Source organism: Monocercomonoides exilis (genome assembly GCF_001643675.1).
Source record: "Monocercomonoides exilis strain PA203 chromosome Unknown scaffold62-463630, whole genome shotgun sequence".
In the NCBI taxonomy this organism is placed as follows: domain Eukaryota; phylum Preaxostyla; order Oxymonadida; family Polymastigidae; genus Monocercomonoides; species Monocercomonoides exilis.
Window position 1 is genome coordinate 361,303 of NW_027150607.1, and position 19,402 is coordinate 380,704.

At 31.9% G+C, this 19,402-nt stretch overlaps 4 protein-coding genes across 4 annotated transcripts; 2 read left to right on the forward strand and 2 right to left on the reverse strand.

The window, feature by feature from the left end:
- Positions 1-1,213: 1,213 nt before the first annotated feature.
- On the reverse strand, positions 1,214-4,743 carry MONOS_352 (putative cell division control protein 2). Its single transcript, XM_067873525.1, has 12 exons — positions 4,484-4,743; positions 4,263-4,392; positions 4,065-4,189; positions 3,934-3,990; positions 3,723-3,875; positions 3,497-3,638; positions 3,399-3,426; positions 3,128-3,171; positions 2,982-3,053; positions 2,858-2,904; positions 2,692-2,800; positions 1,214-2,641 (listed from the first exon to the last, which is right to left on the reverse strand). The coding sequence occupies exons 1-12, from the start codon at positions 4,576-4,578 to the stop codon at positions 1,361-1,363; spliced, it is 2,283 nt and encodes a 760-aa protein (XP_067719498.1). The 5' UTR covers positions 4,579-4,743; the 3' UTR covers positions 1,214-1,360.
- A 265-nt stretch (positions 4,744-5,008) lies between these two features.
- Positions 5,009-6,238, reverse strand: MONOS_353 (uncharacterized protein). Its single transcript, XM_067873535.1, has 3 exons — positions 6,157-6,238; positions 5,978-6,044; positions 5,009-5,915 (listed from the first exon to the last, which is right to left on the reverse strand). The coding sequence occupies exons 2-3, from the start codon at positions 6,042-6,044 to the stop codon at positions 5,311-5,313; spliced, it is 672 nt and encodes a 223-aa protein (XP_067719499.1). The 5' UTR covers positions 6,157-6,238; the 3' UTR covers positions 5,009-5,310.
- Positions 6,239-6,247: 9 nt separating this feature from the next.
- Positions 6,248-7,005, forward strand: MONOS_354 (putative Thioesterase-like superfamily). Its single transcript, XM_067873546.1, has one exon. The coding sequence runs from the start codon at positions 6,303-6,305 to the stop codon at positions 6,855-6,857; it is 555 nt and encodes a 184-aa protein (XP_067719500.1). The 5' UTR covers positions 6,248-6,302; the 3' UTR covers positions 6,858-7,005.
- On the forward strand, positions 6,977-10,364 carry MONOS_355 (putative m7GpppN-mRNA hydrolase). Its single transcript, XM_067873557.1, has 2 exons — positions 6,977-7,709; positions 7,764-10,364. The coding sequence occupies exons 1-2, from the start codon at positions 7,039-7,041 to the stop codon at positions 10,147-10,149; spliced, it is 3,057 nt and encodes a 1,018-aa protein (XP_067719501.1). The 5' UTR covers positions 6,977-7,038; the 3' UTR covers positions 10,150-10,364.
- The last annotated feature ends 9,038 nt before the right edge of the window (positions 10,365-19,402 follow it).

Here is a 19,402-nt window from a genome sequence, read left to right on the forward strand (position 1 = left end):
TATTTCAAATTTTAATTTATTACAGTTTTTGCAGAATCTGATTCATCTACAAATAACTTAAATTTATCAATCTTGAATTTTTAAATGCAACATTGAAATTTTGGTTATCACAAACAGGTTTTAAAAAGATAATAGGTTGATTCAACATATTGCCATTGTTATTTGAAAATTCATTGAAAAGTCTCAAATTTTGTGAAATTATAATTAAAGTCAAACTTAATCGAATAAATAAAAAATTTCATTTGTATAAAAAATAACAACTCAAAAATCATTAACAGGATGTCAACAATGTTGCATATGTCAATCAAACACAGATAAAATTGGAACTTGAAACAAACATTTTACAAACTTATCGTCAAATTATAAAAAATGATAAAAGTCAAAAATATCAGAATCAACTTATTTTGATGTTTTAAAAATTGGATAATCTCAAGAATTTAGTATTTTCTACACAATATTGTTCAATTGTTAACGTCATGATATATTTAACACTGATAAACTCAAATGAAAATATGCAATCGTCAAAGTAGCTAAAAAGCAGGAATTTGGATTTTTAACTAAGAGAATAGCAAAAAATAATAAAGTGCACAACATTTAAAAAATAACAAACTGTTAGCTTGCATATGAAATGTTTGACTTCCAAAAATGCAAGTTCCAATCAAAACATGTATCTGGCGTCCCCGTTCACAAAATATGATAGTTGTATAATATAGAAATACAATTTATTATTAATAGCTTAATAAAATATTTTCGGCAGATATGAACAGCACACTGCAGCTGAGATTTTTGTATGATTTTTATATTTTAATGCTTTAGATCAAATTATAGAAAAAAATATTCTCAACGAATTTCGAAAAGTTTTTTTACAAACATAAAATTTGATATTCACAAACATCTTCCAAAACAAAAATAATATATTTTAAATGAATTGAGATGGCTTTAAATTTGAAAAAAACTGACTATTTCGAGTGATCAACTACCGGGTTTTCCACCACTTACCTGATTTTCTACCAATGGTATTTGGAGAAAAAATATTTTACGAATAATGATTAACTTTTTTTTAAAGAGGAACACTAATCGCATTATCTGGAAGATAACATCTTCATCAAAAAAGTCAATTGATTTGTCTTTTTACAACGAATTCTTTTTATTCAAAATATTAGGTTAACTTTTTCATTTTCAAACATTCATGTTATAAATATACAAATTATGGTTGACATAAACATTCAGATATATATTTAGATTCACATTTATACAAATAATGCATGTGGGTATCTATAAAGCTAAACAACAACAAAAAAGAAACTTTTTCTTTGTTTAACATGTTTAAAATTTAAACAAGAACAAAAAATTAATGATTTCAATTGTCTTTCTTAAATCTTTCGTCTTCCGCTCGATAAGAAATATTTTCAGATCTTAAATGCTCTTTTTTCTCAATTTCTTTGGTTGAAGCTCTTTCTCTTTCTTTTTCCCGATATTTTTCCTGATCCCTTGTTCTATCTCTATCGTTAACTATTTCTTTATCTTTTTCCTTCACTTCATTCCCCCTCTCTTTTTCCTTGGGCTTATCTTTTCTTTCCTTTTCCTCTCCCAAATGATGTCGTACCTCAGCAGCTACGAGTCGAAGATCATCTTGACTGAGTTCGTGAAGTAATGCAAACACTGCATAAAGCACATTGTTTGTCTGTCTCTTCTTCGGCTCTGCGCGAATCTTGCGTTTTTCTTCAATTGCTGCTGAATGAACAGGTGCTGGGTTCTGCTGTTGCTTCAAAGCAGGTGACCTTTCATCGTTTGATGTTGGCGAATGATGAAGCGGAGGATCAGAACGAGTTTTCTTTGACTGATGCTCAGAATGAGGAGCTTGCTGTGAGCGATAGGGAGAAGAGCTGGAATCTCCATGGTGCTTCTCTCTTTTGTGAGGCAAATCTCCAACTGATACATGGCACTCCTCATCTGAATCCGAGTATCCTTCAACAGACAAGTCTCTTCTCCTCATGCGCCGATGCGAACCTTCCTGCCGATATGGTGACGATTCACTTTCAGAAATTCTTGAACGCGGTGATACACCAGAATCATTCCAAGCATCACTTCTTCTGCTTTCTCTGTCTCTTTCCCTTTCCAGCTCGCGCTTCCTTTCTCTTTCTTTCTCAATTTCTCGTTCCCTTTCTCGTTCCCTTTCCCGTTCCCTTTCCCGTTCCCTTTCTCTTTCTCTTTCTCTTTCGCGTAATTTCTCTCTCTCTTTCTCTCTTTGCTGTTGTTCTCTTTCTCGTCTTCTGGCTTGTTCTTTTTCACGCACTCTTTCCGCTTCTTGCTGACGCCGTGCCTCTCGTTCCCTTTCTCTTTCTTTCTCTCGTTCACTTTCTCTTTCTTGATCTCTGTCCCAGTCCGAATCCAATTCATAGTTTTTGTGATTATCAACAATTCTTTCACTTTCTCCATCTCTTATTGAAGGTGACATGCGCCGTTCATCGATAAGACCTCTATCCAAAGCTTCTCTTGCTTTTCTTCTATCCTCGTCTGTGATATCATGCTTATCAAGCCTTTGAAGCTGAGGAAGATGAATGATAGTGTATTCCAGAAAATATGGCAGAGATGCAATTGGATTATCTTCTAACCATAAAATTGTTAAATTTGGTAAATCCTGTTTAATATTTCAATATGAAAACAAATGTCTTTGAATAATAAGCAAACAATGAGATAATCTAATTGCGAAAGATTAGAAATTTCGTTCTTTCGAAGATATAATTCTTTCAAATGTCTGCAATTCACTAAATCTTTCAAGGTTTCAATTTTATTAACACTGAATTAAAATTCAAATGCATTCAAATTCAATTATGTGAATAAAAAGTATTTATACCTCAGAGATGCAACTTCAACATTTGGCATTTTCTGAAAGACAGATATCTATTTTAAATTTAGAATTTGAAAAAAAAAGACGCATCAACAATATTTAATTGGAGGGATTAAAAAAGCATTAATACATCGGATATTTGCCTGCCCCAAAAATTCACATTTTTGACATGATCCAAAGAATCAACTCTTGTTGCTTGAAGCTAATAAAAAAATAATAGACAAATAAAATAACATTATCTGCAAATGAAGTTCATTACAAAATTTATTTGCATACAACCATGCTTTCTGTTAAAGCATTCATTCCCCCAGATTTGAGTTCTGTCATTTGATATTATGAATACAAATAAATATTTCTATGTTGGTTTAGATCTAATAAAAGCAAAGTTTTTATTCAACAAAAATAATATTATTCTCAATGTTTTTCAAATAAACAAACAAAAATAAAATTAGCACAATAATAATAAATACAAAATATTAAATATAAATCTACAATGGTTATTCTTCTGAAAAATATGGATGATTCAATGCATCTTTCACAGAAATACGCTTTGAAGGATCATACACAAGCATTTTCTAAATGCATATAAAGATAATTATGGATATTACTGTGCTAAATTTATATTTAATTTTTTGTAAGTCACACTTTCAGAAGATCAACTCCATTTGGTGATAAATTTGGACAAAGTTCGGCAAAATTCTTTGGTCTCCACTGAGGGAAAACTGGACGCCAATCAGGAAGCCCTCGAACTCCAGGCCAAATTTCTTCGTTTGGCGTACCACAAATCCTGTTGAAAGTGATTCATTCGTTTTAAAAACATCAATTATTTTTTATGTATTCAAAAAATACACAGAAAAGAAATTCAGCAAACTGGAATATTTTATAGAGTTGATCAATTTCGGAATCTCCTTTAAAAAAAGGCTTGCCATTCGACATCTCAGCAAGAATGCATCCAATTCCCCATACATCGACAGGAAGTGAATACATCCTGCTTCCAAGAAGAACCTCTGGGGGTCTGTACCATCTGAAATAAAAGATTTACAATTGCTCGAATTATTTAAAAAAAAAAGAAAATTTCAAACAACGTGACAATTTCATGTGTATATGACCGAACCGGAATGGAATACATTCTCGCAAGCCTATCATTACGCAAATAAATAAAGAGTTTTGTAATGTTAATGTGAATGAAGATTGCATTTTTAAAAGGAAATACCCAAAATCTCCAATCTTAATATTTCCAGCTTTGTCAATAAGCAAATTTTGAGGCTTTAAATCTCTGTGCATCATTCTCCTTGAATGACAATAAAACATTCCTTGCAAAATTTGACGAGTATACGACTTCCAATAAGAAAATGATTATCCAAAAAGCATCAACTCACTTTTTCATTCAAGAAACTTTCAAAGAGCATACTCTTACTAAACTCTGAGATAAGCAAGGAGTTCCAAGATCATTGAGTTTTTCCATGTATTGTTTAAGGTCGTGCTCCAAAAATTCAAATACCAAATATAAGTTGCATCCCTGATGAATAATATCAAGAAGCCTTTCATGATCAAGAAGAAAAGTTAAAATATTAAATAAAAAAAAATACAACTGTTTAAAAACATCAAACATGTTCTTAAAAAACGAAAAACCTTATAATGTTAGGATGATTTAATTCCGTCAAAGCTGCGACTTCACGAATTGCTGTCGATGGAACTCCTTCCTCTTGTGTCTCAAGGCGTATCATTTTTAATGCAACGAACTCACCAGTTGAAATGTTTCGTGCTTTATACACAATACCATATGTGCCTTCTCCAACCTTTCCAATTTTCTGATATCTGTATAATCATATGGAAAAAAAGCCACCGAAATGAAAGTTGTCAAAATAAATCATTTCCTCCAATTTTTGAAAATAAAAAACCAAAAAGAAAAAGCAATGGTAATTTTATATGATACATGTCATACTTATCTAATACACTTTTCATAAATAAGCACCCTTTATCATGCAAACAAATTTTTTTTCTTATGTTAATCGATTTAAAAAACTTCATTATTCACTGTTTTCAATCAACTATTCGCTTTTAATGCTTCTTCAAATTCCAATTATTGAACATAAAAAATATTTTATAAAATATTACAGAAAAAAGTCATGTGCAAAGGATAATTTGCAAATACTCAAATGGAATTATAATCCTTAAATGAAATGGCCCAGGCTGAAACGCAGCAAATCAAGAGTACATATATGTTATTAATTAACACAAAAAGCGTAACTCAAAAGATGAAGTGATAAATGATTGAAAATAATGATTATCAAATAATCTGCTTCAAGAATTTTGTCAGCGACACAAAATATTTTGCATAATTTCCAATAAGCTTGTCACAAAAATTGAAGAAAAAACAACAACGATTTTCAATTAGAATTAAAAAAAATCAGTAACATTTGCTTTTCGCTTTTCAATAATAATATCAAAAAATTGTTTCATGTATCTAGAGTCACCATTTCGGTTGTAATTCTAACATCGTGCGAAAGATCGGCTGCTGGTTGTGCCATTGGGAGCCTAAGCTGATTTTGTTTGATGTTGTCTGATGAAACGGTTCCGAGAACAGAATGAACAAGAGAAGACTGCAACAGAGGATTTATAAATGTTGAAGAAAGATAAGTGTTCACTGCCCCAGCAAGGCGATTTGCCTCTTCTGCATTCAAAATAGAAACAAAAGTTTTCACTTCTTCATTTGTCTTCACAATTTTCAATCCAAATTTATTTCCTTCTCCATAGGTAAGAATTCCACCAAGATCTTTAAAAGGATATTTGTACTCAATAACTCTTCTTTCACACAAAAAGCAGCGATATATTGGGCTGTTATATGATGTAACCGTGAGTGTTTGCAACTTAAAATCAGCAACAACATCGTATTTTACACTTTTAACAGATAGAATAATTCCGCAAATAAGCATAATTATAAATAAGACGCTGAATACAGGAATCATCCATCGATTCTTGGTTATTGATCCAACAATAATTGGAGGAATCATTAGTATAGATATGACAAACATAACAAAACCAAAAATCCAAGAGAATTGTCCTAAAATATAAAAAATTTTAAAATCTTGTAATCACAGTGGCTTTTCAAATTTTAATGCAAACCTTGAATCATTATTTGCCCAAGATTATTATCGTTATCTGATGTGTATCTTTTGTCAGGCTTTTTCATCTGAATAGTTGAAAAAAATAAATATTAGTATAATTTCAAATGTTTCAGTTTCGCAAATGGCAGAATAAATGAAATGTTGCAAGATTAGAGAAAAGATGAAGTGCTCGCAAACTTTTAAACGCTCAACTCTAATTGTTGTAAAACAACAAACAACTTAAAATTGAGTTAACAATTTTTCTCAATAATCAGATTTTATTAGAAATAAGATCAAAAAATTATTATCGATTTCAGGCGATCGTACAGGAAGTCTATAAAAATATGGCGTATTACATACGAACAATCATTAATTTATGTCATGGCAAATTTTTTGTTCCAAAAATCCCACTTCTCAGCAAATATACATGGAAGAGTCGTGTAACAATTTTTGATGTTGACAAAACGTTCAATGTGAATGATATTGGATACTTACAAATTGCTGAGCAAGCAAGATGGTCATGGTCTTGCAACGTTGGGTTGTTAAAAATTCTGTCGGAAAAGAAAATAAATCCTGTAGTTTCACTTCTTTCGTGCAGAATTCGCGAGCCACTTCGCATATTTCAAGCATTTACCGTAACTTCAGAAATTGTGCATGTTGACGAAAGAGGTTTTTATGTGTTTCATAAAATAACTTCAAAAGATAAAGTTACAGCAACACTTTTATTAAAGCTTCAACTTGTTGCTAAAAATGGAATTGCTAGCCCAGTGAAGCTCATGGAAGAAGAAAATAAGATGGAAAAACTTCCATTTTTAGAAGTAGGAACACAAGGAGGAGATGCCTTAAGAGTGTTTTACGCACTTGAATCTTATTTACTTGATAAGCCTATTTTCTTTTAATAGAAATTTTATTATTATTTGCAATTTTAGTTTGGCGTAATTCGTGTTAAATATTTATTCATAATTTATATGTATTTGAAGAACCCAACACTTACTATTTTGATCTTTTGATCAGCATTTGTTGAGAAAATAGTTTTATAAAATTTTCAGCAAACAACTTTTACTTTATATAAACAAAAGAATGTCTATTGAAGATCCACAATTTTATCAAAATCTTGCACTTAGATTTAACATTAAGCCTGAAGAAATTTCTCCTGACGAACCTTTTCAGATTTTTTGGCGTTTTCAGAAAGCTCATTGGTTTTATATTGATAAAGTACTTAAAGAAAGGAATCAAGTTGTTCATTCAAATCTTCTACATTTTGCATTGGATATTTGTGGTGCATGTGAATCATTGCAATCATTTTATTCCCCAGATGAAATACGTAATCTTTACGCTGAATTTGAAAAATATTTAAAGAAAATTCCAGTTTACGGATCCATTTTAATTAATCAAACATATGATCGATGCCTTGTTATCAGGGGAATGCATTCAGATAGATATGGATTTCCAAAAGGAAAAATTGAAGAAAAAGAAGATCCATTGGAATGTGCTGTTAGAGAAGTTCTAGAGGAAACTGGATTAAATATAGGGAAATATATATTAAATCCTCAAGTTAAGTTTAGCATTAACAGACATTCGAAACCAGTGGAATTATTTGTTGCTGCTGGAGTTCCAGATACGTTACCCGTTGCTCCACAATTTGAAGGGGAAATCGAAGAAATTTCCTGGATGCCAATTTCTAATTTGCCTTTGTTTTCTTCAGACTCTTCATATCTTATTTTTACATTTGAAGCATCTGATCTTGCGTTGTGTGTAGTGTTTCGTTTCTTTTTCTGTAATTGATGAATATAATTATTTTTTAGAAAATTCTCTAAGTGGTTCTCATCAAAAAGGAATTCGATAATTCCAGCTCATCTTCCGCCAATAACTCCAGTGAACAAACTCTCGTCTTATCTATTTGTTGATGAAGCCGGAAAAAATGCAAAGGAAAAACGAAATTCCGAGATTAAACTTAGAGAAAGTGAAGCTCAATCAAATCGTTCAAAATCAACAATTAACAAGTCATTACATCAAAAACAGAATGATGATTTGAAAAAGGACGAGCTCACATTATTTGAACTTCTATCCCAAGCTGCAACAGCGAAGCAAGCGAAAACTTCAACACAAACATCACAAGGACGAGCGCTATCAACGCCTGCTTCTTCGTCATTACTATCTTTTTCTGCTCAGAAAACTGCATCGTCGGCATCTTCAAGTGTGGCAGCATCTGCATCTTCTTCAACTTCTTCTTCTTTAATGCATTCATCGACTCCAACAGAATCGGACAAATCGAAGACGAAGCACTTATCTTCTTCTGCTTCAGCAGGAAAGCAGATTTTGACAGAAAGCCATAGAGCTGCTAACAATTCTACCGGAGAATTATCAGATGGTCCCTCTCTCATCACTGCAAAGGCAAATGCGCTTCTTTCTTTTCTGAATGCATCTGCAAAATCATCGCCTAATGCACAAAAGGAAGTTAAAGAACAAGAAAAACGGATGAACTTGAAAGGTTCGATGCCAAGTGAAAAAACCAAAGACGAGCCATTCTCAGGCATCAACTCTTCCTCTTCTGATCATTCATCTCACACTGCTTCTGTTTCGCATACGCTGTTGACTTCGACTGAAAAAGTGACAACTGCAACAAAAGCCACAAAATCTTCATCGTCCGCTGAAGACGCACAAAAACAGAGAAATAACAGTCCTTTATCTTCTGTTGCTTCTTCATTGAGCATCTCTTTTACAACAGCTGCATCTCATCAGACTGATCCTCAAAATCAATTAAGCAGCTCTTCCACGGCAGAACCTAAAATTGCATCCAAAACAAAAAATGCTTCAAAAACAAATGTCAGCGCTGTTGTTACCTCTGTTGCATCTGCAGCATCTCAAACAGCAGGAAATGCAATCACCGAAAAGCAATCAATTGTGCAGAAGCTGTCTTCCATAAGCACATCATCTTCGACTGCTTCATCGAAACCTAACAATTCAAGTGCAAATGCAACTGAGGCTTCTTCTTCATCTTTGCTTTCGTTGTTGCACATTGAAGAGCAAGAAAACCATGCAAATCAAGTGGAATTGGCGAAGTTAGAAGCAAATTCGTTGTCTCATTTGAAAGCATTGACTAAAGAAACAACAATTGCAAAAGCGAATCAGAAGTCTGTGAAGGATTCTAATAAAATGAAAAACCCTCTTGCAAAAGCAGAGGCAGCTGCTTCAATCACTCCGTCTGCTGCAAATGCAGCACATCCGAAGAATACTTCTGAAATGATTAATGTTTTGGATCTACTCCGTTTGTCTCTCTCCCAACAGGCAGAAGGAAATAGCGAATCTGCAGACAAATCTCGAACAGCTGCTGTTTCTGCAACAGGATTAAAAATACCACAAAAAGATGTGAAAGATCAGCAGATTGAAAAGGAAGCGAAATTAGCTTTGTCTATTCAGCCTCCTTCGTCAACTTCTTCTGTTCCTTCAGCTGCTCAACTTCAGCAACAGAAAATTCAACCGCAGAAGAAGGGGCACATGCAATCACAGCCTCAATCATTGCCTCAAAGCTCAACAGCAGATGCATCTCGTGTTCCTGTTCCAGAACCTCGTCCAAAGCGCCTTATTCAACCAGTCCGGACACAAACAGCCGCAGAAAGCACCCAAAAAAAATTGATGGATGTAAACAAATTCAAATTGAACATTGGAATTTCAAATGAGACAACAAATTCTCCAATCTCAACATCAGATTCAAGACAAATAGCGCAAATGGCGCCTCAAAATGTAGATACGCCGCAGAAAAAGCAACAGAATAACACAAAACAATCGCAAAAAGGGAGTAAGACACAGAAAGAAAATCATTTGCAGAATTCATTTTCTTATAAACCAGTCAAAAGACTATCAGCTGCAGATTTAGTGAAAGACTTTCTCTTGTCACGTTCGCCATCATATTCCTTTTCTCTTCCTTCTTTCACGCCACCGAAAAGGAAAGCCAACCCAAAATCATTTTCAGACTTTTATGAAAGAATAAAGAAATCATCTTTGGTTAAATCTTCATTGCCATTGCCTTCATTTTTGCTGCCAGTCGAACCAATAAATATTCCTGTTCCTATGATATCAACTCATCAAATGGAAAGGGTTGTAATCCCTCCATTAAGAAAATACACTGAGCAGTTTTGTTCAACTCAATTTTTATTGAACTCTTCGCAGCGATCTGCAAGTATTAATTGAGATGTTATTTGGATGGATTTCTCAAAAATTAGAACTTGTGTTGATTGTTCCATTGTTCCTGTTCATTAAACATGTTCTCTATTCTAATTGGTTAGAATAACGAATAGTTGACTGCTTTTGTTGGATAGTTTTGGAATACAAGGTATTAGTATTGATCCATCATTAGAAGCAAAGCGATTGTATCATAGTTGTAAATGTTGAATGAAGAAAAAAAAGAGGGAAGAAAGAGACAGAAAACAACACAAATTTTTGTGATTAATTTTTTGTTTTTCTTCAATGCTTCTTTTTGCAAGAAATTTGGATTTTAGAGCCTTTCAAAATGTTAGTTGCTGTTAAACTTTTGATTTTGATTGAAATTTTCGTTTATATTTTTAAGTGAACAACTTTATAATTTTATCAAAGCTTTGCCAATAATTTGAATTGTTACTTCTATCTTTATTTTACATGTTTGCTTCGTATGTTCTATGACTACCAGATGGTATGGATTAATCAAGCGATTTGACTTGAATTTGTTGGTTTTGTTCTCAAATTTTGCCTTTTAAGAGTTTATAAATTATTAAGGGGAAAAACAGAAAGATGATTGATTTAATTTTTTGTTAATATATTAAGTATTCAAAATAGCATAAGAATATGTTTGAACATTATTATAACGGATTATATTCAAATTCAAATTTTGTCTTGATCAAAGTTTTTTTGTTTTTTTGTGAAAAACGTGAAAAAAGAGTGAAAAGAAAAGAAGATAAGAAAGAAAGAAATGATCAAGTGAAAGAAAAAGAGAGAACTTGATTTTTAAATTACGATTTTTTATTTATTCGATTAAAAAAAAAGAAGAAACAAGAAGATAGAAAGATAAGCAAAAACACTTTTTGAAGTGAACTCCTTTTTGTTGAATGTTAAACTGGGAGATTATTTGTAAAATCAAATTTCTACAGTCAAATAGTTCGGTTTTCGAAACCACTTTGAATGTTTAAAAAATGAACACAGAAAAGTTTTAACACGCAACAAAAAAATATTTTTTCATTAATAGAATGTCAAACATCGTGTTTTAAAACAATTATTGTTTTTTCTTTCTTTCTCTTGAATAAATAACACCTCTCCAAAGAAATGGAACATTTGCAGAATTAACACTCCTAAAAAAATTTATAATTTCAAAAAAAAATCACTCAACTGAAACATGGAATGACATAAAAATTATTCTTTAAAAAAAGGTTGTTCTCATGATTGCAAGAATTATTTTGTGCAATTATCAAAATCATAATTATTAATATTATTTTCGATAGAAAAAAAGTCGTTTTTGCAAATAATAATAGTTCAAATTAAACATGTGTTACTTTATGACTATTGACAATTAAAAAATTGTTATTGACGGACGTGATTTTCATTATCGCGTCAGGTCCTTATTATAATTAAGAATATTAAACAAATAAAACAAATGTGATTTATTAAACGATGGAACAAGTTATTCTAAACATTTATTGTAAAAATAAAAGAACTTTTTGAATTGTCTCAAATAATCAAAATTGAAAAAAATATTTTAAATAAAAAATTTTCATTAAGGTTCAGTGACAGCTCAGTTTATCTGTGAATTAATTGATCAACAGACGGTCAGAAATGTCAGTGGAAAATGATCCGTCAGGAGTTGCAAGAAAAGTCCACTTTGATCCTGCGATATTATCATTTGAAGAAGTTTTTAAAGAAATTCTTGAAAAGAAGGAGATCGTTTGTTTATTTGAAACAAATGTCTTTTCTATTTTGAAAATTTTTATTTGAAGGAGAAACTTTTCAAATTCCATTCTGAACAATTGAAAAAGTGTGGCTGTAAGTTTATTCAACTGGAAAAGCTCTGTGTATCAAAATATGGACAAGGTTTGATGTTTTTCAAGAAAATGTGAAGTTCTTTCTTTGTGAATACATAAAAGTTTTCAAGCATCCACGTTTAAAAGAAGAATACATGTCGAAAATGACACTCGAACCTCTGAACAATTATTTGTGGATTTCTTATGTCAAAGTCGAAAAAGATGGAACTCCAAAAAAGGATTGGCATCGATATTTCTTATGTCCAAATTGCAAAGACGGTGTTTCGTGCGGAGCCACGGGGAGAAAAAATTACGTAACAATAGCAAACCACAAGTGTGATTTGTTGAAAACGCAACATATTTCAACATTACTGAAACAATTTCATCATCATGGCAAACGACTTTTTCTGGAAGCATCAGCTTTTCCCAAATTATCTTTGCTGAATCAAGATCTGGAAAAACAGTTTGTTGCAATGGTCAGTAAATGTAACATTTCTTTCATGGCAGCTTCGTCGAAAGAAATGAACTCATTTATTGAGTCATTAATACGATATGGACAAGAGAATCCAAATGTTTCACCGAAAAATATTTTCCCATATTTGACAAGAAGGAAAATATCCCAGATGATTATCAAAGAGAAAATCATATCAGAAAAGGTCAAACGAAAAAGGATTGCAAACACAAGTCTCAGTGTAATGATTGATGGAGCTTTGGTTGGTAACAAGCACTACACTGTTGTCACAGTTGTCCCAATATCATTGAAGGCTTCACCTTTCTTCTGGGGATTGTACGAGCAATGTTTCTCAACGGAGGAGTTTTATAACCTGCTTCAACATTTGTCTCAAGAATTCTCCACTTTCAATTCTTTTGTGAGAAGTTACTGCACAGATGGATTCGCTCCTCAATTAAAAGCAATTCATCAAATTTCCAAAGAATGCTCAAACAAAAAGTTATTTGATAATAAATGTTTTCCTGTTGCTTCAGAATTCATTTATTGTTGCAACCATCTTGTCAATTTGGTCATATCCACATCTTTCACTAAAGTTCCTTTTTTGAATGATTTAAAAATGAAATTGCAGGAATTTTCTCAAAAGTCCCATTGCAAAATCTACAGATCTTTGCTTAGAAAATCCGTTCCTTTCTTTGTCTCGACGCGATGGCACAGTTTATATTTATTGTGTGAATTCATCAGGAAAAAATACGATATCATTTACGTTAACAACATGTTAGATGCAATTAGTATTATCGATATTATCAAAACTGAATTACTATTATATCCTTTGTACAAATTGCATTTATTCTTTGAACATGATTCAACAAAGTTGTGGCAAGCCTTTCCACAAATTCTGAAAACATTCGGGTATTATTTCAGTTTGTTGCAACATTCACTCTTTTCTGAAGAAAAATGGCACAATGCCATTACCAACATTTTGGTTCAGTTGAACAACTACTTTTTGGAAGGTGCCAGAGGAGAAATACTTTCTCTTTCATTTGCATTATCGCCAATTGGCATGCAGCAGTATCGCAGGAAAAAATTTGTTCAGTCTTTTGTTGAATATTCATCTTTCTTTCAAAATTTTAATAAAGCTGATTGTTTTTCAAAATTTTCAGACAAAAGTGTTGGAATCAATAAAACAGATCAAATTGTGTCACAAATTAACAGAACAAATAAAGATCTTGCACCTTCAAGATGCACAATATCCAATATTATAATTGAACAGAGCAATTTTCAACACAAACATTCAGTTTTGAGCACAGACGCTCAATCTCAAGCATTAATTCGTTTGAGCTCGGAGAGTTCAAAGAAAATGAACGTTTTTATTCAAAATCCTTTTATATATTCTCTTGAAAATGATTCTTTATATTCGAATACTCCTTTTAAAATTATTGATCTTTTAGAAAAAATATTGAGAAGTGGCACATTGACACAGACATTGGATACTGATTTTGTCCAAGAAAATTCAACCGATAGTCAATCTGAAAGTGATGAACTGGGAATTCTTGCAGCGGAAGAAATCGAAGCAGATGATATGTTTGAATTATCAACTGATGAAGATGATTTCGAATATTGTGATCTTGCTGATAATAATATTTTAATATCTTCCTCTTCCTCTTCCTCTTTTTCTTCCTCTTCCTCTTCCTCTTCCTCTTCCTCTTCCTCTTCCTCCTCTCCCCCAACCTCCACATCTTCACCTCCTGCTTCCGCTTCAGCTTCATCATTATCATCAACTTCTTTTTCTTCCTCTTCTTCCCCTTCTTCTTCTTCTTCTTCCTCTTCCTCATCCTCTTCTTCTTCTTTTCCTTTATCATCATCATCTCCTTCTTCCTTTTCGTTTCCACCTTCCCTCGTCTCACACGACTCTTCTCTTTCCGCTTTATCATTAACACATGTTGTAAGTTCAGCTACTTCTTCTTCTTATTCTTTTTCTTCATCTTCTTCCTCTTCATCTTCCTTAAATTTCAACTCTTCGATTGATGTTGGATCTGTTTTCAAGCATAATGGTTTTTAAAAATGAGATTTTTCAAAATATTTTCATTTTCAAACTTTTTTTCAGGACTTTTGGAACAATTTGATGAAACGGAAGAATATTCAGAAGATAAAGCAATTAAAGACAACGAAGTGTCAAAATCAAACTTCAAAACTTCTAATGAAAGTGAAATAGATAAACCAAGCAACAAAAACGAAGATATTCCCTCTCAAAGTGAAAGCGAAGATGATCTCGTCATGTTATTTTCTACGAAAAAAATTGCTCTTTGCAAAAAACCATCTCAAGAAAAGGAAAATGAATTGCAAACAAATATTAAAAACACACTTCTAACAGACTGGTATCCAAGGTTGCATGAATCCTTTGCAACATATATAAAAAAAGCAATAGGATGTTTGGATGAAGAGTTAACAAAGGGCTGCTTGTTACTGTTCCAAAGATCTTTGAAATTGGAACCAGAATATCCTTACGAAGAAGATGCAGAAATCTTTTACAAAGCGCTTTCTTCTTACGGAGATTTGCACATGATTTACTCTGGCCTTTGCCTCACTCTGATTGCTTCTCCGTGTAGCGAGGTGAGCTGCGAAAGAGTAATTTCAAAAATGAGAAATATTCTTGGAGATAAGAGACACCTTGTTAGCTCACAGACTTTGGAAGCTCTTCTTCAGATCTAGAAGTCTTTGAAAGTTTCTTTTGTTCAATGTGTCACTATAGCAAAACTCCTTCACTCTATTCTTTTTTTCTCATTCTGTGTTTTCAAAGTAGTATTTCAATTACTCAATTCCGAATATATGATAGTTGTTACAGGTTATGAATTTATTAAAAGAGTCTTTTGTTATGATTTTTTTTGTAATCTTTGCATTATCACTCTTTTTCACATTTCATCAATTTGTTATTAACTAAAAAAGCGCAATAATTCAAGTATTATTTGTAATTTCGGTCAAATGAATAACAAATGACAAACTATTTGTTTAGAAGCACTTGCTTTCACAATGTTGAATTATTCAAAATTTTAAAGCTTAACTGGAGAAACAAAAGAGGAGGAAAAAGCTTTCAGTTAAAAAAATAAAATTATAGAAAATGAGAGAACACATCGAATTACGTGGAGTTCATTTCTTGTTTCATTTTCTTCCTTTCACAATCCTCTGCTCCAACTTCTTCATTTTCATATTCACCTTCTTCTTTTTCTTCTTCCACTTCTAATACTGCTGCTGCTGCTTCTTACAAATAATTCATTGAGCATATGCCATTCACCCATATCATCAATCTTCTGCTCTCTCTTCTATCTCTTCCCCTTATTCTTTCCAAAATATCTAATGAATCTCACAAATATTTTCTTTTCCATTTTTTTTTCATATTTCTTATCAAGATCTTTCCTCCATACGTTCCTTCATGTATTGTGTCCTAATTTCTTTTAATGCAATCAGTTATACTCTTCACATATCCCATGCTTATTCATTACCGTTGAACATTCTTGAAAAAATCCTAATTTCATAAATATTAAAAAATATGGAATGTTATATATATAATTATCAAAAAAACAAACCTAAATCTTTCATAACGATCGCCTTTAACAGAATTTTTTTCTTCTTCTGAAAATATCGTTCATTTCTTCCAACAAAGCTCATCTTTCTCGTCTGCACCTCCTTTCTGCTTCATCAAACAAATATTTGTTCAAGTCCTGTTTTCTATAATGCTTCCACTCAAATAAAGCCATTAACTCTATTCGACAATAATATCAGAATCTTTTCTTTTCATCAGAAGAATCCCTTCCCATCCCTTATTGCTGCATCACCTTCTTCTTCTCTTCATTTTCCCTCATTGCAAAAACGCACATCCGCCGTACTTCCATTATCTCCTTCGTTTGCTATATCAAAATTCTTTTTTTCCTTCACTCTCAATCTCCCCATCCCCCAAATTTCTTCTCCCAATAAAAAATATGTGCTTCCATCATTTTTCTGTATCGAATGATCGACGCCATCTTGTGGTCAGCCCCTTATCTCGCTCCATCCCTGCAGCACATCTGCCTTCGCTTCATCAATGCAAAAAGTTAGTATTAATGTTACTTCTTCCCATCTTCCCCAGCATCCATATCCATCCCTTGCGTTGCAAATGCCAGGCGCGGCCAAAGTCCTCCGAATAATCTACGAAAAATAAAAAACTTCCCACACTTTCTTCTTCCATTCTTCCACACAATTTTCCACCTAAGTTTCCTCTATAATCGCTCATGTTCTCGCAATAATCTCCCTTTGCCCACCACATATTCCCTCTCTCTCTGTATGTGTGTGTGTGCTTTGAAAAAAAACCATCTCCTCTTTTGTCTCTCCATTTCCTTTCCAATTCTTGTCCTCCTCTTTATAATAATATTATCTGTACGATACGCATATCTCCATGTTTCTGTCTCCTCTCTCCATCTCATCATAACTAATTACTTTTATCCACAATAAACACGAACGTTATTCTCATTTGTGATGATTTCAAATAAATAAAACTCTCTTTTCCCATCCACAGTCATTCATTACACATCCTTCATCCTTAAAAAATTCATGTGATAATATCTTCTCCTTCATTTCAAGCATATATCATTCAATCTCCTCCAACATCCTGTATCATTCCAGAAATCATCCATCTCTTTCCGAACACATTGATGAATGTATCATTAACCTCAATCAAATTAATATACTCTCACAACTGCTATAAATCTCCTTTTCTGCCTTTTTCTTTTTTATGTCCAATAATTTTTATGGATAAGATCAACGGATTTCTCACAAAATAAAGAAACGTTTCTAACTGGAAAATGGAATTCGAATTCAACCAGAGTTTTCTGCACCAGACAAATAATAATTCAATATTGATAATGGTATATTTATATGATAAAAACTTAGATAAGATGAGAGTTAATTTTCAATTGGAAAAAATGAAACGAAGGGGATTCTCAATAGAAGACTGAAGGAAAAAACGAAAGTTTTTTGGATGTGAGATTGATGAGCATTGAAAGGTCATTGAATGATTTTCAACAGCGAAAACGAGAGTTAAATAACGAGGAAGGCATAAAATCTTTGTTGTTTCTTTTCAATTGTTTTGACACATTTTGCACTGCTCTTATCAACTTCTTCTCATCTGCTTTGCTTTCACCAATAAATATGTTGTTAACATGCATGTTTACGGATTTATTTACCGTATATTCTTTATTCGCAATTTCTTAGAAAATTTATTTTTCATCTTCAATAATGTTCTGGAAATCAAAACAAATATAAAGCCCTTCGGACATTTTGCTCTCTTTATAAAAGTTTGTTCACATGTCTAATCATTTCATCGTTATCATTGTTATCGCAGTGAGTGGCAAAATATTAATAACAAGGTCAAATTCAATAAGATTTTCTTGTTCATCATTATCTTTATCTTCTTCTTCTTCTCAGACGAAAAATCATCAAAACTTTATTTTTCAACTTGTTTTCCATTCATTCAAATTATCTTATTTCAAATAACTATCTCACGAATGTTCCTCTTGTAGCAAACAAGATTCAATGAAGAGAAATACAAAAGTTGAAAAAAGTGAATAAGTCTCAATCACATTCATTTTCATATTTTTTCACCACAAACAATTCATTTTTCCTCAATGCAGTTAGTTTCACGTCAACATCAAAACTTCATGTTTAGTGCAATGATAATAGATCTCATATCTTCCGTATACTTTAAAAACAAAACGCCTCCATCTGAATTGGCATTGCCTCACTCTTCTCATTCGTCAACTCCCACTGCAACTCACAGAAGTTCCAAAAACTTTCAACATTATCATCTTCCAATGAATGGGCAAAACACTTTATCGTTGTCATTCTTCCTTTTCTTTTCATATATTGTCCAAAATTCTGCTTTCTTAATTTATAAACTTCTTTCTTTTCATTCTTTCTTTTATCCATCTTCGCAAAATACTTATGTGTTGTAATCAACATTTTTGAATCAATATTTATCAATCTTATATCTGTTATTCTTCAATCTTTTTTGTCATCAAAATTAACTTCATTTTCTCCTTTCAGATTCTTTGCAAAAAAATTTTTCTCATCATAATTAATTTTCATCACTTTCTTTTGACCAAATGCTTGAAAATTACACATATGTTGTGAAATGTGACTTTGTTTATCTTTACATACATAATAACTATTTTCCCCATTCATTGATACAATAAATTTGTTTTCTTTTTCTGATGAAGTGAAAAATTCGATTATGACAAATTGTCATAACAGATTTATTTCATTTTTGCTTAAAAAAATGTCATTGATGAGAAAAAGCTTTTGATTTGAAAAAATGATGTATGAAATGTGAGTGATTTTTTGTTGTTTTTTTATCTTCAATTTCTAAATTAACAAATTTAAAAACATCATCTTTAGATAAGGCATCAATTCAAAACTTTTTCTAAAAAAAACATTATCAACCATTCATCTGTTTTCCAGGCTTCTATTTATTTTATCCAAGCAAAAATGCTTTCTATGCTTAAAAATGAAAAAGCAAAATCACTTTTTCAGTTTTTTTTCCAACTAATTGAACTTCAATCGCATGCCTTTGTAAAAAAATATTCGAACAGTTGTTCAATGAAGATAAAAAAGTTTAAAAAGCGTAAAGAAATGCAAACTCACATTACAGAAGCGACTAAGAACTTGAATCGGTATTTATTTGAATTCAAAATATTTGCAATTTAAATATCAATATTTTTGAAGAAGCATCTCTTTTTGAGTACATATGATGAAAAAATCGAAATTTTTTAAAAAAATTTGTTTTCTCAAAGTCATTATGGTTATTCACCAAAGTTTTCCAATAAAAAAATTTCTTTATAAAAAAGTGAAAAAATTGCTAAATATAATAATAGAATAAAGATTTCTTGAATAAATTATTGAGATATATTAATCCAAGTTTTCTTTAGAAATTTCATAAATACTGACGGATTCAATTAATGACTGACGGACGTGACATAAA